At 40.7% G+C, this 27,928-nt stretch overlaps 1 protein-coding gene across 4 annotated transcripts in view; it reads right to left on the bottom strand.

Annotated features, from left to right (window-relative positions):
- LOC122400092 (max-binding protein MNT-like) overlaps positions 1-26,089 on the bottom strand; it is a 40,901-nt gene extending 14,812 nt beyond the window's left edge. Inside the window, exons 1-5 of one of the 4 annotated variants that reach the window (XM_043401325.1) lie at positions 25,489-26,089; positions 23,362-23,694; positions 16,307-16,378; positions 13,199-13,387; positions 152-506 (exon numbers count right to left, since the gene is read on the bottom strand). In XM_043401325.1, coding sequence (XP_043257260.1) covers positions 152-506; positions 13,199-13,387; positions 16,307-16,378; positions 23,362-23,512 — 767 coding nt within the window. In that variant the 5' untranslated portion in view covers positions 23,513-23,694; positions 25,489-26,089. Of the gene's footprint in view, positions 1-151; positions 525-13,198; positions 14,455-16,306; positions 16,379-23,361; positions 23,695-25,488 lie in introns of those variants that run through there. The other 3 variants (XM_043401327.1, XM_043401328.1, XM_043401326.1) reach the window with 3 other exon arrangements.
- Between the last annotated feature and the right edge of the window lie 1,839 nt (positions 26,090-27,928).

Genomic DNA, 27,928 nt, shown 5'->3' with positions numbered 1-27,928 from the left:
AACACAGCGAGACTTGTAAAAGTAAGACATTTTACAAATCTAACAACGATATCTTTTCTTTCCGAATTCGAGTTAATTAAAAGTAAGACGATTAAAGGAAATAAAAGTTTCTAATTTTCCGGATTTAATCAAAATTAAAAGGTTTCCTTACCCGTTTCGATGCTTTTTACTATCGTGGCTCGGTTCAACGTCGACGACGAGATTACCGGTGTTCTGCTGCGAATGATTCGAATTGTGATTTTCCACGTAAGGATTATGCGTGCTGTTGTGATTGTTGTGATGATGGTGGTGGTGGTGATGTGGCTGCTGTTGCTGCGGCGGCTGTTGTTGCTGCTGTTGCTGGTGAATAGAGAGATGATGGTGCGACGTGGAGTGGAGGGCGGTCAGATGGCCTGGATTCGCGCTCGCCGAGGGTGGCGTTACACGCGTGCTCGAGATCACGGGACTTCCTCGTGAACCTGCCGAGTGATTCCCGTTCGTCCTATTATTTTCCAGCGGCTCCTCTTCTGAAAAATAAAATGAACCTTTTCCAAAGTCTGGTTACAAGATGTTCCTTTAAAACCGATAAGGCGGAGCTAATACGATCCACCTTCGAAACCTAACATCCTTACAACTAATCTTTCCACTAAAACTTTCCCCCGACGTTAAAAATATACATTTCCAAAAAGTATCGAGTCGACGTGCTCGATCTAACTTCGCGAAAACATGTACGATAAACTTTAAAGACCGAACCCTCCAGTTTGTCTAGCGTGAAACGATCCACCGAGGAAATTGAAAATTCGAAAGCAGAGGGCTCGAGCTTTAAAATTATCTCTAGAAATGTTATTCTCTCTATATTTTTCTCGCGCATTTGTAATGTGATTCAGAATTTACCAAACTGTGAGTCACATTACTAAAAATAGCGATGTTGAATCATAGTGTGTAAATTAATCTAGTATCGCCGTTGCGAAGTGGATACTTTTCCGTCTATTAAACGGTTGTTAGGATTGATAGTAAATTGCATCGTTGCGGCGATAACACCTTTTGGATGTTGTTCAAAGGCGAATGTATTTACGAAATTTGCTATCGAGAAATTCTCAGGTAAATGCTTTTCCGCAGCAGGCACTTCACAAAGCCCAAGATTTTACAGCGGTAATTCCCGGAGCAGTTGGGCGATCTCGAAAGTTTCATTCTGGATGGCATTCATGGAGGCACCGCAATTCCTTGCGTTCTACGATGCAGACGACAAAGCTTCCCTTGCCCATTCTATTCTATGCCCGAACCTGAATGACTGCGTTCTCGCCTAAGATTAGCGGATGCCTCTCTGGAGTGGCGATGGGTTCGATACCTACACCCCAAACATCCCTAACGAATTCGACGCAATCGCTCCAAAAAGAATGTGCAACCTCTCAAATACCAAATACTATGCTCCGCTATTACTATCTCGACCAAACAACATCATCAAGATGACTTGTTTTCTAATTCTTTCGGTATATCCTGTTTCTTGCAATTTATCGTGACTTCTATCCAAGTATATAAACAATCTATAAATTCTTCCAATATATCCTGTTTCTTGTAATTTATCGTGACTTCCATCCAAGTATATAAACGATTTAAAAGATTTATTTTTCTTTAGTTTGAAACAAACGTGCTCATAAAGGAAGCACAATTGTTCTGTTAAAAAATAAATTTCAACCCCCTGGAGTAGAAGTAAATATTGTCGACAATACTAATGTGAAAAATTGAAATAAATCCAACGAACGATCCAGTCGTAATGTAACAGTTTTCACAGTTAACGCTATTTTTAACACCGGACAGGAATATACAAGGTGAACCACGTAACCCGATCACCTCGATTACTTCCGATGTTAGTGCACCTATTCGAAGTTTTTCTGTGCCGCATAATTTGATACGCGCGGAGGTCCACCGGAAAATTACAATATATTTTTTGCAAACCGTTTCCGTTTTATTTTTCGAGCTACCATAATCTATCATCCGGGACTTTCTAAAAATACAACTCTGTAATTTTTTTTTTCGATCCGTCAGAAGGCACAGAAACCAATCCAGCGTCGTTGCGGATACATTACGGTAGATACATTATTATTAAACAGCCTTTTTATGCACATAAATCTGTCGCGGGCTGCTGCATTAGTTTTTGCAACGAGAAAGTACTCGAGAGAAAATTTATGAACATATTAAGAACAAGGGTACGCCTAGTTCTTTCGACTACATTAACACTTTGACTGCCATGTCACCCATATATGGGTAACAGGATTTACCTCTATGATGCTTGAAAAATTAATTCTGAAGTTAAGACTTTACAAGGTTAATAGTGAAACAAATTTTAGGTTATGTAGCTTACGATGGTCTAAAATAAAAATTTTACTTTTGCAGAATGTTTACACTTTATCTATTTATATGTATTTAAATGCGTCCAATAAAAAGAAAAACCCAAATATAAATAATTTATAATTGCATTAAGTAACAGTTACTTAAATCAACGACATTTTGAAACAAAATTATAGCCATCTTGGTTATTTGTTTGAGGTCAAGAAAGACTGTTTCAATCACACAACAACACTGAAAAATGGCTGCTTCTTATTTCCAAAAGTATCATAATTATAATGGAATAATAAATATTGTCCTGTCAGAATGAGGTCACGAGATCAAATTCGATACGTCGACACGTTTTTGGGGTTTCTTTTCGACGATGATCGTGATCGTTGTTCACGAGCGACCGAAACGTATCGCTACGACGATCCTGTAGGATTTGCAATTTTCGCGCTCGGATCTCCGCTCCATTCGTCGCGATGCTATAAATTAGCGCAGCACGTGTACGCACATGCAACTAACTCATTCATGTACCAAGAGACTTGGCAAAGCCCCGTCGCATAGCTCGACGCTTCCTAAATCTATTCCGGGCTTAAAGACGGCGTGTACGTACCATGAGAACAAGAAGTAAGAAAGCACCGACGATATACCTTGCACTCGGTGCACGGCTGCATCGGTGACTGCGACGAGTAACACTAAAACGTGCCTTGCAACGCGATAACGCGATGCGTACGGAACGCGGTTTCCCAGCCTGAGACTCCTGAACGAACGAAACGTGTTCGATTCCGCCTCTATCGTCTACTTTCGCGAATTTAAAACAGTGGAAGCACTACCGTGCGCTCCACTTCTTAAACAAAGATTACTAAAATTCGCCAAAACAATATTGACCCCTTATATACTTACGATTTAATGTAATTTTTAAGTTTAATGGTCACGAAAAAGAATAGATTTACGAACACCTCGTGAATGTAAAAATGTGTTGATTTTAATTTATAGGACTCGATGACGAGTCAGACACGTCATTGTATGGCAAGGGGTTGGTAGTAATTATTTGTTCAATGAGAGGTTGGGTTGAAAAAGATAATGAAATGTTAACGATGGATTAACGGAGAATTAACGCTCGCGATTTTCTATCGAGAATCAATTTCTATCGAACGACCCACTTCGCGCGATAAATTCTTGTAGACGCCGAGACAGGAAGTAAGGCTTTGCGTAATGGGATTGCCGCATTCGACAGGTTAAATCTCCTCGACGATCTTCGTATTTTATCTTACCCTTATATCGAAACCAAATTATTTGATACTTTCGTATTTTTGTTCCGTAAAGAGGAGCGATCGAAACTACCATCTTAACCCTTTTCACTTGAAATTCCACACGAACGAAAAATTCTCGAGAAAATACTGTTTTTAATTGTGAAATAATTATCGAATACTAAGGATTAATCTTCGACTTAGCAATTTTTAATATTGTTTTGTAACGTTTATCACCATCACAAACTCAGTTTCTTTTAATTAAAAGTTAATTTCTTCAAGATCATATAATTTGAAGTTTTCAAGCCAATTTTTTGTTCAATGGAATTAAATATTTCTGTGTACGTGTGTTGTAATTCAACGACCCGCAATGTAACCTTTAATACGATAATTTATGCCTACGAAATGGACCTCCAGGACTGATACCAGCAGTTTGCAAAATGTTTGTTCGGAACGTTACGTTCTGGCAATACAAATTTACATACTCAAGGTCAACAGTAGATTATACTGTTCCAAGCCGTTGGTTCCGTTTCGATAGGTAGCAAATCGAGCAAAAAAGAGTACGTGATCTCGTTAAAAAGAACGTCGATGACTGTCAAATGTGGCAAAAACACGATCTCGTAGGAAATGATTTACCAAATATAATTGTCCCCACCACAATTATTTTTTGCTCTTATAATAATTTTTAACGATGCTAACGGATATTATATTAATAGAGTTTCGATCAGTGTGTTTCTTTCGTTTCTTAAACGATTTTATTTATTATTTCAAATAGAGACGATTTGTTACAACAAAGCTTAGGAAATTAATAAGAACAGTGTTCTGAGCATGGTAGATAGAAAAGAAGAGGGGATGGTAAAGGAATCGAATGGCACATCCTTGACCTAAAAATAGCGACCTCCGCTAATTCCTGGTGTCCAAAATCGGTGCTCAATGACACGACGCTACGGTTAGGCGAATTTTGCAAACGTCTTTCTTCGTTCTCAAGGTGTTCTCGAATCTCTGCTTGAAGAGTACGCGACAGGCGAAATTATTGTCAATATTGGATTGTACAAAAAGTTTAGGACTTTTGGTAACAGAAATTATGAAGCTGCTCAAAAAAAATAAGATCGTAAGTTAGAACGGAAAATTTATTATCGAATAAAGATATTTCCTACCATAAATTACTCAATGTAAAAAATAAAATTTCTCAATGTTAGCCAAACTTGAAAAGAATCGAAAAAAGAATGTTTCTAACATGAATTCTTTTCTTTTTATTTCACGGAGTGGATACGTTTGGTAACTTTTATGGTGAAACGCAGAGAATACGAATTACGGGATTGTGGTTACTTAAAAATAGAGTTATAAAAATGCGAGACTCTCTTTTCCCCCAGCTAAACCGCAAAAGTTTTATTAAATTAACAATTATTTATTCATCGCGTGGTAGTAAGAAAATTGCTGTTGTCAGCCGCGCGTTGAATTATTCAGCCACCCAATACACGGTTCCGTGTTTAAGTTGTAAAAAGTTCCTCTAACGACTGGTACGAATATTATCGTTTGTGCGTATTTCAACGAATCGAGCGAAACGAAGAAAAATGGGGGGAAAAAACACAACTGATGTGAAATAATTATATTCGTATTATTCCATATCTAACAGGGTGATCGGACGCAATAAATCATAAAAGAAACGCGTCACGATTTTGTCGCGGTAAATGCCCCCCCTTCGGAATTGGCTCGTTTTGTACGAGGGTACCAAACAAATTGATGAAGTTACTCGTATCATAATAAAAAACAAATTAAATCTATCATTTAAACGAAACTCGAGGACATCCTAGACATGAAAAACAGATCGTAAACAGAGCTGATATAACCGATTCGATTATATTATTCTTATACAATGTCCGATGACCCCTTGTTTTCCTTAATGGAAAGCTAACAGATCAATCTTGTGTCAATTTATCGAGTAATCAATTGCACGAGTTATTGGAAGAAGTTCCAATAGACGTACGGATTGCACGTGGTTTATGCATGATGACGCTGCACCGCCATATTCTAGCCGGACAGTTCTTAAACGAACGATTTTCCAACAGACGGATATCCCCCCGTTTATAGGTCGCGCAGAACTTATTGTTGAGTCTGGTCGTCCTCTAAATTTAAACCCGTTGAACTTTTATTTTTGGAGTCGCATAAAAACATTTGTTTATTCAACACCTATTACCAGTATTGAAATACTTCGGGCCATGTATACGAGGAGCAAGCTGCCAGCGAAAATACTCGGAAAATCCCGAAGACTGAAAAACTCTATCGTAGAACCTATGCAGACTTGTGTTTGAGTCGAGGGAAGAACGATTTCCAGACGATCGGGAATATTCATTTTCGGTACACGATGCTTTTTCGTAGTGTTTATGGTGATAAAACTATTAATAAACGTACCATTCGTGAGTGGATCAAAAGATCTCAAGATGGAGACCTCGACTTGGAAGATCAGCGAATTTAATTTAACAGAATCCAAGATATGCGACAAGAGAAACTGCCAAAATATTTTTTGTGTACCGTGAATACCAATAATTTGCAAATGTTGCATAGACATTATAGCAAATCTTGGATAACTGCGAGAAACACAGAACCAAGGAAAGAAAATAAGACTAACACAATGAGAAACATATTTACTTTCTATTTTCTGTTAATGAGACCTTTTCTAACATATTTATGTATTTAATCGTATTTAACGCGACTTTATACAGTATTAGAAGCAGGTTAAAAACAAATTATATCGAGTTTGGACTTATTTTAATCAGAAAACACTCACAAATACATTAGTAAATGTTTCGTTTAAAAAAAACATAAAAATAAAAAAGTTTCATCTTTGCATTATGTACAGTGTATGTACTGTCTCGCCGATGTTCGAGCTCAGATCAGGTTATACTACTCGACGTTGAGCTTCGTGTGGTGTGTGGAGTCCCCCTTTCAGTAGTGGGGATGACTACCGTTCACTTATCCGATCGAAAATGAGTCACAGTTATCCAAGCATCGCCGTATTTACAAACACGAATCTCGTTCGACAATATTTACTCGTAACGCATACGTACGAAGCAGAAGGAGAGGAAAAAGAAGTTATTTTTTATTTTTTGATGCAATTAATTTTCAAATCCTGTATTCTCCCTACGAGACTATTGCTCTTCTGCAAACGTGCTCCGAGCGTTGGCCCATGCATCAAAGTAGCCAATCCCGCAATACCCAAAGCGAGACGCTGAAACGATGGCACGTAGACAAGCCTAATCTCGCTCGTATTTAAAGTTTTGGCCAATCTAGCGGCGCTAGAGTTCAATCAGTGGTCCTGCTGTAACGCGAGAACCCAACGTCCAGCTAAAGAATATTTATAGGCTGTGCGTGCGTAACCACTTTAAGTCGAAGCATCCTCGATCCCCAAGAAAGAAAAAAGACAGGGCTCCTTTTAACGACGTCTCTCTTCAAACGAATCTCCTTTTAACGGGAGCAGCCTTAATTGCAACGCCAATAAAAATCACGGGAATCACCTGCGATTATCCGACCTGGTATCGACAGCCATACGATCATTTGGGCCGCATAAAAATTCCTAACAGCGTCCGCGGAACGAAAACGAACGACTAATTCGGAGGACTCGCTCGTTCCGCGAAAACAAGATTTTATTAAGTTGTTACGCGGAGCTTTCTTCTTATTATTCTCGTTCTTACGAGCCATTTCGCCCTCCCTTTCGTTTCGTCGATATTAAACGCAAGAGTGAAAATTACGATTCTCGCCTGTACGTATTCCTAAACTGTTTTGCGAAACAAGAATAACTAAACAAGCAATTCGTTTGTATAGTTGAAATTTGTTATATTAGCTCGTGTACACAGAATGAATAAAGTGAGTTTTTATTTAGAAATTAGTGGATATTAAGTCAGATATATCTAATTCAAATATCCCCCTATTGATATGTATTATTCTCTCCATTCGACACTATTGGAAGATTCGATCTTAAATCGTGAGCTTTAGCGTTATCCTTCCAAGGGTGGGGGTGTTCAATGCATATGCAGGTATTCGATCAGAGGCCCCTATAAGATTCCTAATACTGCTTTGGATGCGGTAATGCGATTAGTGTAGGCCATTGAGGGATCAGGAAGGAATGCAACCGTCGATAATTGGTTTTCAAGTACCCCCCTTGCAAAGCACCTATTAGAACAAAATCTTACGCTTGTTGGGGCGCTAAGGAAGAATAAAAAGCAACTGTTTCATTGATAAGACAGTCTTGGATCAGGCGGTCAACGAATCAATTCTTTCTGAATTGCACCTCCTCAAAGTATACGCACACGTTGCAAACGTCTTTCAAAAATTTTAACTCGAGTCAAAATCAGCAACAAAGTTGGGAGTAACTGGTATCTTATGAACTTTTGCTCATTAGGAGTATCAGATTAAAGATAGCGCTATACAAAAGATGACCATTTCTCAGCGTTTTTCTAGCGAATGGCTCTTGGAAGAAAAGTGAATGGAAACAGAAAAAATTGTACCATTTGTTATACGCGAAACGATAACGCCGTGACTCTTTTTTAAAACGATACTTGTATTTCTTTTTATATTTCACGATAGCAGTCGAGACGAATTCAACGACCTATCATACGATAAAGTTCAACGAACGAAAAAGACATGAATACAGAGAACATTGTTTGAAGACCTCATTATGCTATATTTAAAAAGTAAAATTTTGATTTTGGACCATTGTAAGCTACATAACCTAAACTTTGTTTCAGTACTTATTTTTGTAACCCTGTTGAAATTCACAAATTCTACCCAAATTTATTTCCCTCAACGTCTTAACTCGAGAATTGATTTTTCTAGTATCATAGAGGTAAATCTTGTCACCCACTTGACGTGGCAGTCAAAGTGTTAATGTGATTTCTGAAGGTCAGATTCAAGGTCAATGTTTACCAGTAAATGGTGCAGACGAATCGAGAGCAGCAGCAAAGATACAGGCTGCTCGAAAGACGAGACTACGAAGTAATTTATATAAAATTAAATGGTGTACGTTTGAGAAATTGCGCGCGATTAAATCATACGTCAAGGGGTTAATCAGCGATCGTTGGCTGTTACGCGAGTCGATGGTAAACGTTGCCATCGCAATGTCGCGTACGCGTTGCGAGCCGATCGTTTCTCAGCGACGATGGTGTAATCGATAAAAAAAGGAGCAATATGTTTCGCCACGAACAGATTCGCTATCGACCCCGAGCATCGCTGGCTGCCGTTGAAAACTGCATTGCCCGTAGTATGGTTGCTAGCAATCGATGGTTAAGTGCAGTGTCATGGTCGCAGATACCAAGTCTAGCGACCACGTGCCGCGTGATAACAGACGGACGAGTGGAAAATGAAACAGGAAATCCGCGAGATTGCGGAGTATTCTTACTGGTTGCTTCGAATCTTTCGTTCGTTGCTAAGTATTACAAGGAAAAAAAACTAAGATTTCGGTTTGAGTTCCTTCGACGAACAGATGATTTTTCACGATTTGATTATACGTGGGAATAGTTTGTGAAAATATAGGTTGAGAATTTATAATCCTTCGATTTTTAGATAATTGTATTTGAATGTTTATCGAATACTCGCCGTTTCTACTCGAGAGGCTTAACATTAAATAAGTGTATCCTTCGAATCTTATCTCGAATCTGTTGGCCTCTTGATGTTATCTTTGATTTTGAGTACAATTAATATAACGATCCTAGGCCATTTTTATAAAAATAACATCGAACATTAAACTTTGAACATGTCGGATTAATATCGTTTCACTTTACGTAGTTAAGGAGCAACTTTTCGAAGTCTTGGAATTTCTAAACCATCTTTACCAAAATGTTTGGAATTTCAGGATCAGACATTGTATTTTCGGTAAAGAATTTTTTTCTCGAAAATTCGTAGGATTTCGAGGGTATGTCTATTCACCAAAAATGATCATAATTGACCCCCCACAACCGAAAATAATTTTTTCAGATCGATTTGGAATTTTTTAATTTCGCCGAAAAGTTTCTCCACCTTTCTGAATTTTTTTCTCGAAAGTGCGTAGAAATTCGGGGGTATGTCTATTCACCAAAAATGACTGTAACTGACCCCCATAACCGAAAATAATTTTTTTAATAAAATAAAATATGTAAAATCCCTACTTTTTATAGTAGAATAGTCGGGGTAAATATGCCCAACATTTCGAATAACCAGGTGTCAGATAATCGAAACTCTACTGTAGTTCACCTACATTTAAAAAAGCCATTGCAAAGGTGAGGTTTCACATCTATTTTTCTTTGTTACGTCTCTGGGAACACCAAACGACAGGATGAAATCTATTTCCTGAAGTCAATATCAATGTATACGTGAGTAGCTGAAATTCTAAACCAATTGGAGCAAGTGTTATATCATTTTTAAGCTCAATTATCCCAGCCAGGGCGCTCTCGTGATTATTCATCCCGTTGTTGGTTAATGATGTTGTTGATGAAGATACGACAATCCGTTCTAGGAGCTATTGTCGGTAATTTCTGTGCTTGGTTGTCGAGTTACGGTGCTTTGACTGCGTGGGCATAGGACATTGATCCGTTTACGTAGCGCGAGATATTTGTTACTCTTTGTCGCGTTATGTTGCATCGGTTATTCGTCCATTATAGACTCAAGAGACAGACACACGTGATACGGTTGTTAAATAAAATACTCCTTTTTCTCAAGCTTCTAAGAGTACATGTATTGTTCGAGCCTGCTTCGTCGGCGACACTCTATTATAGCAACTTGGAAAAATCGACATTTCTATTTCTTTCTGGTACGACTTTGGGCCTTGAAAATGTGCTTCTAAAAGATATAAAAATTCAAAAATACAACGGTGCTATGTGCGTTTCGCCACGCAGGTGTCAAGTATACTAGAGACGACGCCAGTAGGACGTTTCTGGCTTTGTTTAAAGTAAAGCCATATGGCGAAGACATCAATGTTACGTAAAAGGAATGTGAAGAAAAAAGGGATAGATCAAGGTTCCGTTATACAATTAAAAAAATCAAAATCGTCCATAAAACCTATTTATGAACATCTTCCACGAAGCAATGTACCAAAAAGACGTCTTGGCTCGTCTATGTGTAACATTTAAAAAAATTCTAACTCGGTATAATTCGTAATTGCCTTATAATCTTTGACAATTTTTAATGAAGATAGACACGATTAATCGTCGAAGTTTAACGATAGTATTTCTTGTATCATTTTTTGTTTTACGAGTAGAATTTCTGAAAAATTTAGAAACGACTGCTTCGAGGACTGATCTCTTTTTCTCATATCGATACACGGTTTTTCGATGCTCGCGTGCGACGATCGTCTTGGTGTCGGGCCAAACGTACGACAAGGCTTAAAATTAGAAACGGTCGGTGGACCGCAAGAGAATTTTGCAAATCGAACGTACGAATTGCCTATCAAAGCGGTAGAAAGAATTTCTACGTGGACCAGCGAACTAATGATACACTGCGAATTTAGGATGCGTCGAAGATGCAAAAATTATTGGATTGGTCGTCACGCTGAACAGAGAACACGCTCGAGAACGGTTTCAAATTTATGGAACTATTACGAAGGCGCTAAAGAAGAAACCAACCGAAGAACTTGGGGACAAAACGTGTTTATTCTAATTTATATTAGATCGACATAACGAGCAGAGATTTTTTGATACGAATAATTAGATGGAAATATCGTAGAAAATTTGACAAATATCTAAATGAGGTAAATATTTCGAAGATATAATTCGAAGTGACGTATACATTCCTAAATTCTTTGATCGTTCTTTTAGATTTAGTGAACTAAATGATGCTCGAACTAGAGAAACTGTACACTAAGCTTGTCTTGCGTTTTACACTACTCTAAAAGACAGTTCAATACGTAGTACACGTAAGAGGCGTATTTAAATGAGTGATTGGAAAAACAGGATCGTTCACTTCCTTTGAGGGTGAAGTTTACAAGACACATTTTAGGAGGCGAAAGCTAGAACTCGTTGCTGAAGTAACCTGTACCGAATATGCATTCGGCCTTCATTGTATGACGTAACGCGATAAAACTTCGGTGTATATTCTTTCGACGGAAGATCATTCAATCGTATCAATAAAATCGACTGGTATAGTACGCGTACAATTAATATTTCTCGCAGAATCTCCAATGAAACTTCGACGAATCAGATTGCCAAATATTAGAGATTCGCTTAAAAAAATAAATTATAAGATACCAACCAAGTAACAAACATAATACAATATTGCACTTATTTGGTGCATTGTTTCCACTTTATCCTCCGACTCTCGCCAATTTTATGTCGACCTTTTCACGAACAAACGTTTCTCGGAAGTGCATACGATTTATAAGTTTCTGTTCCTGTTACGCAAAAACTTTTATTTTCGTGTCTTATAAATTTTGTTCAAACTCTTATTTATCTATTCTCGTCGGAACTTGTGTGAGAACATTTATTATAGAACCTATTGAAAAAATCCCATAACTGTTTCGGCCCCTGATTAATAAGTGACTTTACTGAAACCGTTGGAAGATGGAGTTACTCGGAAACAAAGGATCTGGCTCGCGTTTATAGTGCGAATCGCAATGCAAACACGCTCGAGACGGAAAAAACCAACAAGATGGAGTAATTTACAAGAGGTTCGAGAAATCTAAGAAAGCAAAAGAAACAAGCAATTCCAAACGACTATTCGGAGGAAGACAAAGGACCACTTTATAGAATTGGCATAGCAGATTAATTGCTAACATCCGTATCTCTTATTATTGCCAGAAAGTTTAAAAAGTTTAAAGTTCTTTCTCTCGAAATCACATTTTTGATACTGGTTTGTAAAATATCTCGGGGCCTCCGATCGCCTCGATATTTGGCACACGTATAAAGCGAATGTTACTAGAATGGAAGTAGCCGAGTATTGGTTGCGTTTAGCAGTACTGGGGAGTACCAATGCTACCGTTGACGATCACAAACAGTAAACACCGCTTGTACAAACAGACAAAATGCAAATATCCCTGACCTATCAGCACATTGTATCGCAACTGTTCTTTATGTCGTAACTTTTAATAAAGCATGCACGACCTACGATGATGTTTCTTTTTAAAATAGAATATTCTGACGAAGTTTGGCACCTAAAAACTACCCTCGGATAAATAAGTTTATTTATGGAAGTTGTATGATACAAGGAAGGGAGGCTGTATATAATATAATATACTGTATAATACGAGAGTACAACAATCTTTCTAATCGCGTCATGTTCTTGTCTATGATCAGTAAAGTGACGAATCTTCAGGTTTTCGTCATCGAACCAGAGGATCGATTTTCTTTTTAGTATTTTACTCTACGATGTAAATGACCACACGTGGAATTTTACATTTTCAATCAGAGACTACCACGACAGTACAATATTTAAATCGTATTATGTTCGACTCTGCAAAATTGTTAGAAAGTTTATAAATAAATAATACCAGTATTTTTTTTTTTATCTCCTCTTAGAAAGAATCATCGATAGTATCGTGAAATCTAAAAATTACTAGTATTCCTGAATCGTGGTTCCCATTAAGGTTACGAGGGGTCAAAACCGACAAAATATCGGTATTTTTCGTATCGTTACAAGTCCATGCGCGAAAGGGGCCGTAGTAGAGATTAGCTCACCGAGCAAATAATGCCGTATCCATTTTTTCTTGGGCGGGGGCGGCATCCAGCTGCGTACCGGCTCGTCGTTGACGACCACGTCAATTATACCGACGACCTGCGTCGGCATCAGACTATTCGCGTCTCTGAGCCCGTTTACATTGTTGTTCGTCTCGTTGCCGGCGTCGATCGCGCGCTGCGCACCCGCAGCTTTAACCGCGTTCAAATTCATACAAGGTTGGACCGCCGCTGTGCCATCAGAGACCAAAAGAACTCCCATGTTACCGAGAGGACTCTCGATGGGCTGCTACGCACAACGTTCCGGCATATACGTGACCACACGGACGAAAAATACCAACGATGTACAGTGGTGCTGCTAGGCGTCGGAGGTGTATACACGCACACACGCGCACGCACGCACTCCGATGCACTGGAGAACGCTACTCCGCGGTCCTCCTCTCCTAGTATGTTCGAGAAACAGTTTCTATATCCATTTGCTATCCTCTCCGGTGCAATTTCCTACCGCATAATCGCTGGATTCATCGCGGGAATTTCGCGATCGCGACTAAACGGAGCTGGAACGCCTCCCACTCCTGCTCGAGACCAAGAACCGAGTCGAAGACGAATACGACGATGTAATCGATGCAACGGGTGAGCTTCGAAAGGGTAGTTTCGATCGGTATGCAACAGTTACGCGCCGGGGCGAGCAGGTGCGCTTTACGAGGCACGAAGAAATCGGCAGTGAAATAGACGCGCCGTCGATCAGACAGCCTCGCGACGACCGATAAAACTGTTGTTCAGGACGCGTCGAACGGCAGACTAGTCGAAAAGAAGTGGAAACGACCGGGAATGCGAAGCGCGTGAAAAAGAGAGAGGACTGCGTCACAGTTTCACAGAGGGGGGGAAGAGGGCAACGGTTACGACGAGTGAATACGACGAGGTCGCAATTTATACAACGGAAAGGAGAGAAAAAAAAAAAAATCAAAACTTTCGAAACACTCGCGGGGCACCGAGAGGCCTACGGATCCCCGAGGACCCCCATAAACCGATCGTAAATTAATTCCCGTCGATCGATTCCCATGTTCTTGGCGTGCGAAAAATTGTCCGGCGACTGTTGCCCGTTACGATCTTTAATTCGCTACGCAATTCTTTCCTAACTCGACGAAATCTCACTGACGACTTGTGTAATTGTTAAGCTGATAAAGCGGCGTCTTGGGTATCGGAGTGTCTGCACCGATACATGCAACCTCGACCACCGACCTTTTATGCTTATCTAACTAGGCATACTGCGGACAGCGTTCGCGACGTGTCCTTTTAAGCGAAACCGCTGGCGAAACGGCACGATGAAAGCGAAAACTACGTCGGCCGGTAAGCGGTCGCGTCGCGACGGTTGTCGTCCGACCAATCATCGATCGATAAACGACGATCCGTCGGGCCGAATCCCGGTGGCCGGTCGCTCCGGTACCGATCGTGCGCGCGAGACAATTCGACGAACGAAGGAAACTCGTACCGCGTGAGTCGCGGGTGCCGACTGAAGTCTAAACGTAAGTGCCACCGCCTCCAACCTGAGGATGACGATCCCCTGCTCCCTTACCCCACCCCTTGGCCCCGAGCACGCCGCCAGTGGCGACGGCGGCAGCGACGGCGACCAATCTCCTCTCAACCCGCCACCGCCGCCGTCGCCGCCGCCGCCGCCGTCGCCGCCGCCGCCTTCCGTGACATCTCCGTTCTCGCAAGAGCTGCCTCCAGTCACCCGCGACACTCTGTCCTTGTCGCTCGAGGAAACGCACTCTTTCTTTATATGCGACGCGTTTAAATTCCGAACGACGTACGCGAAATTGCGCGCGGCGTTTCGAAACGCAATCGGGACAAACGAGAATCGTCCGACCGTTACCGCGCTGCAACCATAAAACACATCGACGGGGAAAAAGACCTTCCAATTCGATTCTTTACTCTTTATTTTTGTTCACTTTACAATTTTTCCCCCCCTCTTTCTCTTCCTTTGTAAACCACCGGGCATCGATATCGCCGATTTTCAAAGATTTTACAAAGGTTTCGAAAAGTTCTGATCGAAACTGGTACGAGAAACCTAACGATCGAACTGTATCGTTTTAAGTTGAAGTCCTTGCATCGGCAATAAAGGGGAGTCCTGACGTAGAACAATTTCAATCGAATTAAAATGAGGATGAGACAACTTGATGCTCAGTTAATCAAGATAAACAATGGGGCGCAAATTTGGTTTTAATTGAACATTTTTCCTAATGTTTGATGATCAATGTTCCAACCAGTCGTTGATAAAGAAATCCAACAGCGATAAGACGAATAAATCTAAACGAAGATTAAGATTAGCGACGTTTATATTTCGGTAAAGTAATGTTAGATTTCAGCACTACAAGTTTTACGACGAGCAAACGAACGACGCCTCCGGTCGTCGGAGGCAGTGTACGGAAGACTTAAGTACTTGTACGTCACGGGCTTTGTGTTAAGAACGATACAACGTTGTGTCACGTAGAGAAACTGGATCCCGTCGATCGACGACAGGTTAGGAACCGAAGCCAGACGCGTGGAATTGCTCGAACTCGGTGAATTATACATGATCGCGGTAATAGGGAGGACAATCGATTGGTTAGTCAAAACAGCGTGCGCGAATTCGCGTGGGGCGACCAAGCGTACGAGCGCCGCGACGAAACTGGGGGAAAAACACTGTTTTCGATCTTTTTGAAATTCTACCGGAAAGTATGCGCGCATCTGTCGAATGCAAACACGCGAGACAGTTACGCGTTTAATGTTCGAAAAATAAATGTTTAACGATCTATTTCTGGCTTGTTTGCATAGAAAATCTGAAAGCTCTGCTTCTAATAAACGTGCTCCTTGAATTGCTGGCCTAAAAAATATACTAAGCGTTCGAAAACTAGATATCGTATCGTTCAAAATGTATCGTACCATGAAATATTACAATTGCAAACAAATTGTTTATATTTCTGTAATCTATAATAAATACTTTAAGGTCCTCAACGAATATTTTACTAATTTGCGAAGAAACGAATCAACAATTAAGTTATCGAATTCCCAATTTTGCTTTACGTGCTAATTTAAAAATATTTTTCTTTTAAATAATGAGACACTTACCGTCGATAATGAGCATTTTTTCTTCGCAAAACAAGTCATCTTGTTCCGTACGTTCCCTCTTTAATTTGGCACCTAAAACACAAAATGCAAATAAAAATTATATTAGAATTTGAGCAAAGTCACGTATACGTGACAGCGGCCGTCAAAGTGTTAAGAGAAATAATAATTTTTTAGTAACTGTCCCATTTAAGTTCAAAGAACTACTAGTTAATTTTTGGAACCTAACTCTACGTTTTGTACTAGTCCTCTGTTTCATATAACATGACATTTTGTCAGAGCCTAACTACCGTATCATGTGAGGGATATCTATATTTAAAAATGTCACGCTATTAATCTGAACATTGCAGTAACGATAAAACGTTAAAACATGTTACTGCGCGTAGTTGGCGAAAAGTGTGCGGTTGGCAAACTGTTAAAATGAAACGCACGTTATCCTGGAAGAGCATTCTCGTATCTCCTTTCTCCCTGCGTGCAATGTCACCGACAAACGCGACAGCGTGCGACAACGAGGAAAGCAGTAACTAGTCTCGGAGGTACCGAAGCGCAACACGTCACCGTTTCGTTGCACTTCCATCAGTCCCTTCCTTCGATAGTTCTTGGGTTTTCTTGGACGCATCTCGCCGCGTACAGACGGTTGAATCCACAGGTCGATAAGGTATGAAAAATTCAAAGAGTCGCGTCTCCACGTGCTACGGTGGTGGGGATAGAAAAGGGTATTCCCCTAGGTCAGCAGGGTGAGCGGGTAAGGATAGGTGACCGTCGGTGGGGGAGAAATGAAAACGCCGGGGAGCTTCGTCTCGTTTCGTCTCTCTCGCTCCTTTCTTCTCCGGGTCAGCGGCGGACTCGGCAACGTCGCAATTGATCAGGACGCCACGCGGCCGGACACGCGTGGTGGGGGCTTGCCGGGGACAAGGCGCATGCGCACTCGAGCAGCTCATTTGCCCGCGTGCTCGGCCGCCGATACAGTGCACTGGCGTTCTACTCCGTTTTACTTCGTTCTTATTTACCCCCCCCGGTTCTCTGCTCTAGCCTGTTTCGTTTACTCCCGATCTATTCGACCCGAATCCGACTCTGCTTTGTCCTACTCGCGTCGTTCCGTCCGGCAAGTGCACGCCTCCGTCGTCGTTTCTAAAAATTCACCGTGTATTCCTCGCCTACTTTTCCTACGCGACCGTTCCCTCGTACTTTCGTCCTCTGCTTTCCCCACTCCCGTGGCACTCTCCTACATAGAGGCGGCTAATCTGCAGGTATCCGGCCGGTGTAACGAACGTCTCGTCAGTGACGACGAATGGCTTTACGAGCACCCCAGCGTGAATTACCGATGCTGCGCGGTACGAGTGATTAGACTCGAAGTCTTGGAATACAGAACCGGTGCGACACCGGTTTCAATGTCGACCATCTTTCGCGAGAAAGACCACCCGACCAACCACCAAATGATTTTGCATATTTTCTCCAACGATACAACCAAGTGTATATCATTAAAGGATAACATGCATGCCGCGAATAAAAAGAGACGAACATTTGAGAAACGTTATTATATCGAGCGCGCAACGCAGGTAAATTGAATTGCTCGGATACACATCTCCCGAACCTTCCCGATGGATTTATGATTCTCGTGCGCCTATCGTACGAAACGCGCGCACGCTACGCGTGTTATGAAGTTGTACGGCGAATTGTAAAGCATCATTTAAGTACACGATAGACAGACTGAAATTATCGTTTAACGCACATTGCCTGTTATATCACGCACCGCCGTGCCAACGAGCACGCGCAACGCGGTAACAGACCGGATGCGCGAAGATAGGGAGCGAATTACAACGTTTAAATCATCCGTATTACGATCAGAGCCCGTGTGCGAGACCCGGTACTCAAGTTTTCCACTTCACAAGTCACTACTGATCTACCAAGTTTCTAACTCGTTTTAAGACCTCTCAACGCTTACACATTCAGCGCGGGCAATATTTTCAATGTTTTTTTATTAAACCCTTTCAACAGCAGCCGTGACTATAGTCACCCATCACTGCACGTTTGCTGAATCCTACTAGTGATTATAGTCACTTTGACTGTGTAACTACATAATGAAATATTTCATAATGAACAAATAAAAAGTCAACTGTTCGATCGAATAAATTGGAATATGTTGATCTTATTGATTATCTATTCAAATAAAAGTTTGCCCGTCCCTGCGTTTCGTAAATGCTTCGATCGAATCACTCTTCGATCGCTCGATAACTTGCGACGAAAGGTGATTATTATACGACAATGTGCGTCTGTTTGGTGAATAGCTGTCAAAAGTTGAACTTTGATCCAAGATTGCAAAACAGTCTGCGCCAGAAAATAATTCATTTTTTCGGCTATGGAAGATGTTATAAATTATTGCCAAATGATCGATCACCGCAGAAATTTATTATAGTTAGCATGAAGTATATCAAAATATGCTATAAAAACAATATGTTACGAAATTGTTCATACAAAAATTTGAGAAACTGTTTTGGAAGACTTTGCCACGCCCACTTTAGTTTTTTTCATTTCTTTTTTAAACATGGCACTCAAAATAAAGCAAAATTATTTTCTCGTCAATTTAATACTTCAACAATGAACTATTTTATCAAGAATAATAATATTGAACTATACTTACCATAAATATTTGAGTCTTTCAATTAAATTCAAACAATAATTTTTTAACCAAGTTAAATAATTACTAAAGTTTAGGAAGAATGAAAAGGCAAAGGTAGTGCTTATGGATTGGACGATCAAAATGAATAGAAAGCCAGCCGGTACAAGCATGTTATTATTTGTAATAAACGTTTCAACTTTCGCTTTAGATTTTCTTTTTTTATCAATTCTCACGTGGTATCAACCAATATTGGAACTTATTCTTTTTTTTTGTTTTACTTCTTAATCGAACTGCTCGCGTAAACATTCTTATTAGACAAATGATACAAAGACGTGGCAATGACGTACGAGTTGCCGTGATTGTAAACTTTACAATCGCGCATAATACACTTAACAACGCGCATTTAAAAAGTTTATCTTCCTAATTAAAAAATTTTGCAAATAATTCTGACACGACCCAATATACCAGATATGGCTCTTGGCATATGTTTTTTGACATATCTGTTTCGCGGTTTAATCAATTTCTCATTCGTCAGAAAAAAGATGTGCGTTACTTTTGATAATTTGTACTCGTCGTAAATTTTCCATGCGTCAAGAAGTCATATTTTCGACAACAACATATAATAAGTAATGATTGCAAAAATTTTCAATTCAAATCATGCGTGAAATGAATTTGATGTTCGAAAAATAAGATCCACCTAAGTGCGCGTGGACGTGCGACCGTGAAAACAAGGAATCGATCTCCCGATACGTGTATATTCACCTTCCTTTAAGGTTTCATCACGACCCACGGGAAATATAGTTCAACGCAAGAGAATACCGCCATTGTACGCGTGTTTTTTCCTTGTGCGTCTCTTTTACCAAAAAGCATAAATAAATATTTATGAAACGAACATCAATCCCTAACGATCGTTGCTAGTTCTGTGCAAACCGACCAAACAGAGTACAGTAAAACCTCGATTCGGAGGACTAATTGGGGGAAACGGTATTCTTTAAGCAATGTTGACACTAGAAATCTCTAAAACGTAAAATTTGATAAACATTGCATATTAATAAATTGACGTACAGAATTAATCGACAATCTTCTCAAAAAAATTCTCTTTTAATAAAACCATTTTGAAAATACTAACGTAACTTCACTTTTGTAAACACTAAAACGTTCCGTTCGAAGGCACTGAATAGAACCATCGAATTCGGTCCTTTAAATCGAGATTTGGCTGTTAATTTCCCCGAATCGCGGTTCTTGTTGCGATAAACAAAGTTAATTTCGTAAGATGAACGAAGACATCGGCGCTCTGTAACACAATTTGTTTCGCGTTTACAGGATATACGGATTCCCCCGTCCGAAGTGGCATACAAAATTTAATGCATATTCGATACGCGTTTCCCAGCTCACCTGACACATTCACTCGGGCACGCGTCGACGCGCACGAACCCACGAAACGGGAAGATCGATCTGACCTGTATCGTGTGCATTTTTTTGCCTGCCTTTCCTTCCTTCCGCGAACGTACAATGCACCTCGTGTGGTTACCTACGCGCTTCGCCCTGCTTAGCCAATGTCTCCGTCGTCCACTACACCTCCAGTGTGTACGTATCGTGTGCAGTGCCCGCGCCGCACGGGGAATTGTTGGGCGATCGTGACGAACCGCGCGATAAATCAGATGCGTGCGCGATAATGATGGAAAAAACCGTGCGCGCGCGCTGAGGGGGAGGGAGAGGGGGGCCGATACCGATAGAAAGCGACGGAAAAAGATAAACGACCGTCGCGTCGGGTGGAACAGAGAAAGGGACGCGCTGCAAGAGACAACAAGCGAGGGAGAAAGAGAGCGCGCCGGCAAACATAACGCCAGTGCGCGAGTAGGTGGCGCGCTCGTGAATGAAGCACAAAAGCTGCTCGTAGTTTCTAGAGTCAGTGACCGGGGGTCCCTCTGACTTCCCCCTACCCCCGCTACGCCTTAGTATCCAGGTTCGTTCCTACCATCGTCACCGTAGCACCACGGTCACCATCGTTACCCCTCCAAAAGCGAGATCACGTCTCCCCACCACCCTAATCCTCGCAATCTCCTCGCCCGGTTTCCCTGCCACACAATTTCCCCTTGTCCCCCTCCAACCCACCTTCTCGCTCGCTCGCTAACCCAACACGCGTACCCGTCTCTCCGCGGCTCCCACCTAAGTCCTAACTTCCGCCACCCTTCGTTGCCTCTTTGCCTTTATACGTGCCTAGTGGGTCTCTCTACGTGCACACGTTTCCGATAGCTTCGTGCGCGTTGGATCGACGACCAGAGGGGAACCTGATGCATACGGCCGACTAAATCGCTCTTGCCTTCCCATCCCCTCTTCTTTTACCTTCTCTTGACTTCTCAACCTCCTGTATCTCCTTGAAACTTGTAAACATTTCGCATCGCGTCCCGTCCCGTCGATCCGCGATACACTTTCACGCGCTGATGCGACCACCGAACGAAAAACCTTCGACTCCTCGACCGGCAGAGATAACGTTTAATCGATTCTCGAGATGGTGGAAAGCCGCGACGCGAGATAATTGGATTGTCTATCCGTCGGGCGTACGTTCGCGTTTGTAGCATTCGAGATACCGGGGAGGAGTTCGGAGACACCGAAAACAACGTCGCGTGGAGACGCGAACCGTGAAAGGCTACCGTTGGGGCCTTTACCGCGGAATCGTGTTAGCCGCGTGATTACCGGTTCACCTCGACAATGATCGGTATAGCTTGCAATCACCAGCGCGCCAGGTTGTGCCGCGAGTTTTTTGAGAAGGTTATCGCGTGGATCGTTTGATGGGCGAAGTCAACGCAGGCTTAGAGAAAGAGACCGATGGCATAGTAGCGTGCAGTCGACGCGTTTCGTGCTCGAGAACTCTTTCGCGTGTGCTAAGACTCGCTTTGCAAGATCGGCCGGTTGAGAGTCATTGACCTGGGAAAACGCGGGAATCGAAGGGACACGACGATCAGTCCCCCTTCGACCGATCGACCAGTTAGTTTCGCGATTTTTATCGATACGATCATCGTCGTTGACGTTGCAATAATTAATCGACCGTCGAGGGTAAACAAAATGTAAACAAAATTCGTGCATACGTTGTCAAAGATAATGATTTATGGAACTTTCCACCATTCGTTTTATAGAAGACTATCGGCGGCGTCTGAGAATCACTGTTGCGAGGGAAATCATACCTAATTTGGAGGCGGTGAACGCGTGGGTCATCGCGTGCTATTCGCATGTACGCTGCAGTGTTTCTCATTTTGTACGGAATAATGAAATCATTTTCTACCGCGATAAAAATGTTAATTATCGCCACGCAAACGTTTCGATATCGATTCGCGTTGCAAGGGGAACAATTCAATTGATCTTTTTATCAACGAGATGAATGAATCTACAAAAAAAGAAAAAAGAACTAAATCCGCCGGTAAATTGGTTTCATCCAAGTGAAAAAAGCAATTCACGCGCACGAATTGAACTCTCAACTTTTATGCGATAAATTTTCCCAATCGCAGCCAATTTAACCCATTAATTAGCTGGCATTGATGCAAAAATGCAACATTAATGGGTTTGAATTATTGAGTTTTTACGGTAGTTACAACGATTCTCTTTCAAACATAGAATGACATTAACCATCATAAAATAAATAGAAAATTGCGTGTACATTTTTAGAATAATAAAATACGTTACAAGAAACGAACGTGTTTTCGTTGAAATATTCACCGAAATTTTTCACGAAATTCGATCACTTTATGCAAATATACACAATGCTACAAGAAACATAAATTTAGTAACGTTGTTTGTCTCCACACTTGACAGGTGTCGAGCTTATGGAAGATTTCGAGAAAGCAATCCTGTGCGTTAAGCCATTCTACATATTCATTCAGGCGATTCCACGCGAAATCGGTTACTTTATGGAGAACCATTTTGGATTTTGCTGAAACTGGGATGCGTTGTAGTTTTTAACAATATTTAAATGCAACTAAAAGATTTTTTCGACATTTTGAACATTGCTGTTTGTACTACGTTGGACAAATAATATTTTAAGAAATATTATTGATGATTAGTTTATTACGATTCGTGGTTAAAACAGTTTTCTTGCCCATCGAGGAAATAAATAAAAACCAAGTTTACATACAAATGAACAGTACAAAGTACGAATTTTTAACTAATATTTTCAACTGTTGTTAAAAAATTGCAAGGATTTTGCAACATTCTATATTTTAAAGGGGTGAAAAATAACACCAGTTTTTACACACCGGTAAAATAAATAATTTTCAAAATTGTTTAAAATACTTGGAGACACTATCACATATCGTTAAGACTATACCAAATTTCCGTTTCAGCAAAATTCGAAATATTACTCCAAAAAGTGTCCGATTTCGCGTAGAATGATCAACAACGCGTATAAGCGAACGGTCGCCGAAAAGTGGCGCGTGGTACTCACCACGTGGCTCGTTGGAGTTGTAATGGTTGGAGTGGGGAACAACGACTAGCGGATGATCGGAGGAGGAGGAAGAGCTGCTTGCAAGGCGCTCCCTCTTCTTCTCCTGCTGTTCGACAAACCGCGCTGCTTCCAGCAACGTTTCCAGGCTCATCCTGACGTTGCCGATTCGATCCACGACGAGCTCTGTTCTTCTTTACGATCCTTCGGGAGATTGAGACTCTGCGATCGGACCGTCGATTCCCGTCGCCGGCTCGCGAGGACGAAGAAGTCGAGAGCCCGTTCTCGTGTCTCAACCCTCCTCTTTTTCTGCTGCTGCCAGCCGCGGGTGGCAATCTGCGCACGAAAAATAAAAAGAACGATCTCGTTAGACCGAAAGTGCACCAGACCACGATGTCATTGTCGGGCAAAGAAATAGGGAGAATTAGCGATCCGTCGACCTTGACAAACGCGCGAAGAAAGGCCGTAATAATGGAAATAATCACGTTAATTTTCTCACTTGTACTTCTCTCACCGCACCGAAAATTACTCGATGCACAAAAGGAGGGGAGGCTAGCGGACGAAAATCGATTAATCGAATTTGTTTCGATCGACGTCACGAAAAGTACAACTGCTGTGCCCGTGAAAAACTTACGCATGTCACGGTTCGTTTTACTCCTAGATGCACAGTCGCGGATTGTTCGATAACGTACTACACGATTGCCGGCTACATGATTGCTCTTTTAACGTTCGAAACTTTGTTGATTGACAATATTATTAGCTTGTTTGAACAGAGTTGCAGACGGTACGACACGACCGGTGTCTGAGATACGTCACGTGACGTACGCGTGACGCAACGCACTCGCGCGGGAAGCTTTATCCCCTCCCACGTACCGTCTTCGTAATACCACACGGTGAAGATGCGCAAGCGCAACGTGCGCTTTCATGAAGCGCAGAGCATTAGCACGCATCTTGAGTTCCGTTCGCTGGAAACAATCTAAGAGTCAAAAAAGAAGATAACACGCAGAACGTGCGAATATTGTTTATGCAGCATGTTTAGCACTTGCATTACCGAATTAAATCACGAATACGCTCCTCCAAAAATTATTTTATTCCGAACAATTCGATTTAAGATTGCATCGCTAACTTTCATCGAATAATGTGTGAAATATAATAAAGTTTATGCGAGGGGAAAAGCCAAACACTGCTTTCTTAATTTTGTATACGATGCGAAAGTTAGAATCGATTTTGAATATCTATGCCCTAAACGATTATCAAAACAAATCAATGTATTTACATGTGTCAAAATAAAATCTGACTTCATAAAATTAACAAAGATTCGAAAAAATTATAAAATGAAAATTCAAAACAATTATATTTTGTCAATTTAGGAGCTTCGACTGACAAAAGAAAAAGTGATTCCAAGTTACGAAAATGATGTACGTACTCGTTTTATAAGGCATCGTTGCATTTAGGCGAGTCAGATTAGTTTAACTGTTCTCGTGATGTAGCATCGAAAGCAGGAACGAGAGTCGTTACGTGGCGTTCGTACGCGCAAGAGCGTGTTCGCGAATACAAGCACGTACAGTGTATAGAATATCAGCTGCGCAGTCCGAGAAATCAGTCACCGAAGAAACAAGGTTCACGGGACAGAGGCGGGAAAGGCGAAGCAGAGAAACGAGGTTCCGCCGCTGATTTGAAAAGTAGATATATCCCGGGCAGCGTAATCGCGAAAGCGTACCACGATCACGCAGAGGTACAATTGCATTTCGTGTACGCGCAACCATGCAAAAATGGGAAAGAAAAACGATGCACTACGTCGAGTTGGTAAAGGAGAGGCTGCTTAGAAGAGTACGAAAAGTCAAGAAGCGTGCCATACACCAAACGAGCTCCTCAGACTGACAAAGCGACACACACGTTAGACGGGCGACACACGCACCGTTGACCAATAGGAACTTGCGATAACGTGACGTCATGAGTTGAAGTACCGTGCGATTGGCTGGGTCTATTATGGCACGGAAAACACGCCACGCAACCACCTATACACATGTTAATTAAATAGGCGATAGTCCTGACGAGATAATGTTCCACGAAGGCTTTTAAACGGGTGTGGTAACACCAGAAATGCATAGAAAATAACCAGAAACTTACAGGTACTCTGCGACTGTATTTCGGTCACAATGGAAACACGCTGGAACCCACTTTCACGGTAGAAATCAATTTCTTGCGAGAATTTCTGCGGTATTTCCGCTGTCAAACATGCGACACATGCGGAAAATCACGAGGCACTCGTAAGTTTTCGAACAGTAGACGATCTCACGACGTTTCACAGCACACGACGATTATAACCTGATCGATCTAGCGCGTGGCAGAAACATTTTACAAGTGCTAACCACTGCGCATCAACAGCCATGCTTGCTTGGCCACGATTCACGTGTCTGGGGTCCGAGGTATAGACCAATCAAAGCGCGGCTCATGACGTCACCTGGCTGTATCGACCAATGAACGCAGCCCATGTGACGCAGCACTCCGCTGGGCGTGTAAGAGAAGTGTCGAGCTGCTGTATATTGCTCGTTAGTCGGTGCACTTTTTTCGTAATTTTCTTAAATTTCCTTCGGTATCATCGCGAAAAACATGTCGAAACGAGATTTCGGAGCCAGCCGATATCCTTTACGAGCAGGCTTACCTTCCGGTGGACGCCAGAACGGACGAATATCGCGACAATCGTACACAGCACACCCGACACCCGGCTCGCCCGGGCAAACACTCACTCCGATCTCGGCGGCGTCACCCTCTGCCACCTTTTGTCACGTTCCTTCTCTGTCACATGGATCGGGCTGTACGCTGTTGCCACTTCTACGGTATCGAAGCATACAGTTCATTGTTTACCTTTGCGCGCGCGCCAAAACTATGTACCGTCACTTTTTCGAAAACTAATCGCGTTAATTTCTTATTAATTTGTTTCGATTTTAATAAAACACGCGTTCCCGTAAATCTCCATCTTTTATCGATAGAATAAAATGTGCGTATCGTGTTCTTCGACCAAGTGACATTCGGAATAACGCGTTCCAGTATTTTTGAAGAGTCATCGAATACGTACCTAGGTTATTTCGTTTGTTTAAAAGGTACACCGATAAAAAATATTACTATAGAATTTAAACGTTCTTATTTGAACAAAATTAATTTTTCTGTAACGTATTTTAAATGATTTGCTTGTTAAATTTGTTCAAGTTAAAACAAAAATATATCAAATTGACGTAGATATTTTGAATATTACGTCATGCACTTATTATTAATTTTTAAATTGTACACATGGGGTTTAAATATCCCAAGCATGTTGAAATAAAATAATTTAAAAAAAAAAATCGTACAGAATGGGACATGTTACAAAAAATTAAAGTATACAGGGTATTCGGCCATCCCTGGGAAAAATTTTAATGGGGGATTCTAGATGCCAAAATAAGACGAAAATCAAAAATACCAATTTGTTGATGGAGATTTCGTTAAAAAGTTATTAACGTTTAAAGTTCCGCCCGTACTGAATTTTTTTGTCGAAAGTGAGTAGGATTTCAGGGGTATGTGAATTCACCAAATATGATTGTAACTGACCCGTACAACCGAAAATAATTTTTTCCAGGATGATTTGAAACTTTTCAATTTAATTTTTTAATAACATTTTAACGAAGCATCAAACAACAAATTGATATTCTTGATTTTCGTCTTATTTTAACCTGTAGAATCTTCCATTAAAATTTTTCCAGGGATGGCCGAACACCCTGTATAGTGCTTAAAAACTTAAAGTAGGAAGTTAATGGTGGGGGTTAAACGATTTATAAGTTCTTTATAATGATTGAATTCAGGTTTCACTTTTTTCAAAAAGTATATTATTATTATGTAGATATATCCCATAAGTAACACATTACACAAGCTGTAATGTGTAATTACACAAGTACATTTATGCACATACACATTATATACCCTTAGTATGAATTCAAATCTACTACAAATATACAAAATATAATCGCCTTTACTGTAGATAATAAAATTTAACTATGTGTAAAGAGTAAAAATCACTTTTTTAAAGAGAGGAATAAAAATATAATTTATTACATTTGCAAAAATATTTTACTTCAAAATATACATTTTACACAAAATATGTATCACTATAGGTACATGTATTAATATGATTTTCCAGATTTGTTCTTTGTAACCTTTTAAATGATAATATCAATTTTAATTTAGTGCAATTTGCTACAAATTATTGAAAATTAGGTGACAATCCCTAATTTTTTTTTTTACATTAATTAAACTTCACACATTTTTTTTATAATTTATAATCTAAAACAAATTCAGCAGTATAAAATATGACTAGAATTTGCACAAAATATTATATACTATAATCTACATGCAGATCTTAGTAAATAATATTACTATGGAATACATTATTTCATTAGGAATTTGAATAAATTTGGAATTACGCATAATTCGTATTTTTAATTTTCCTATAAACTTTTCTAAACCTTTTACTGTTTACTTTTAATTTAAACTTGTTTTGTATTAAAATGGAATTTCATATGAATTACTATCATAA

This window comes from Colletes gigas, unplaced genomic scaffold, assembly GCF_013123115.1.
Source record: "Colletes gigas isolate AHSC1104 unplaced genomic scaffold, ASM1312311v1 Colletes_gigas_Sc00016, whole genome shotgun sequence".
NCBI classification, from domain to species: Eukaryota; Metazoa; Arthropoda; class Insecta; order Hymenoptera; family Colletidae; genus Colletes; species Colletes gigas.
The sequence above is the reverse complement of the archived record's forward strand: the minus strand, read 5'-3'. Positions and strand labels throughout refer to the sequence as shown.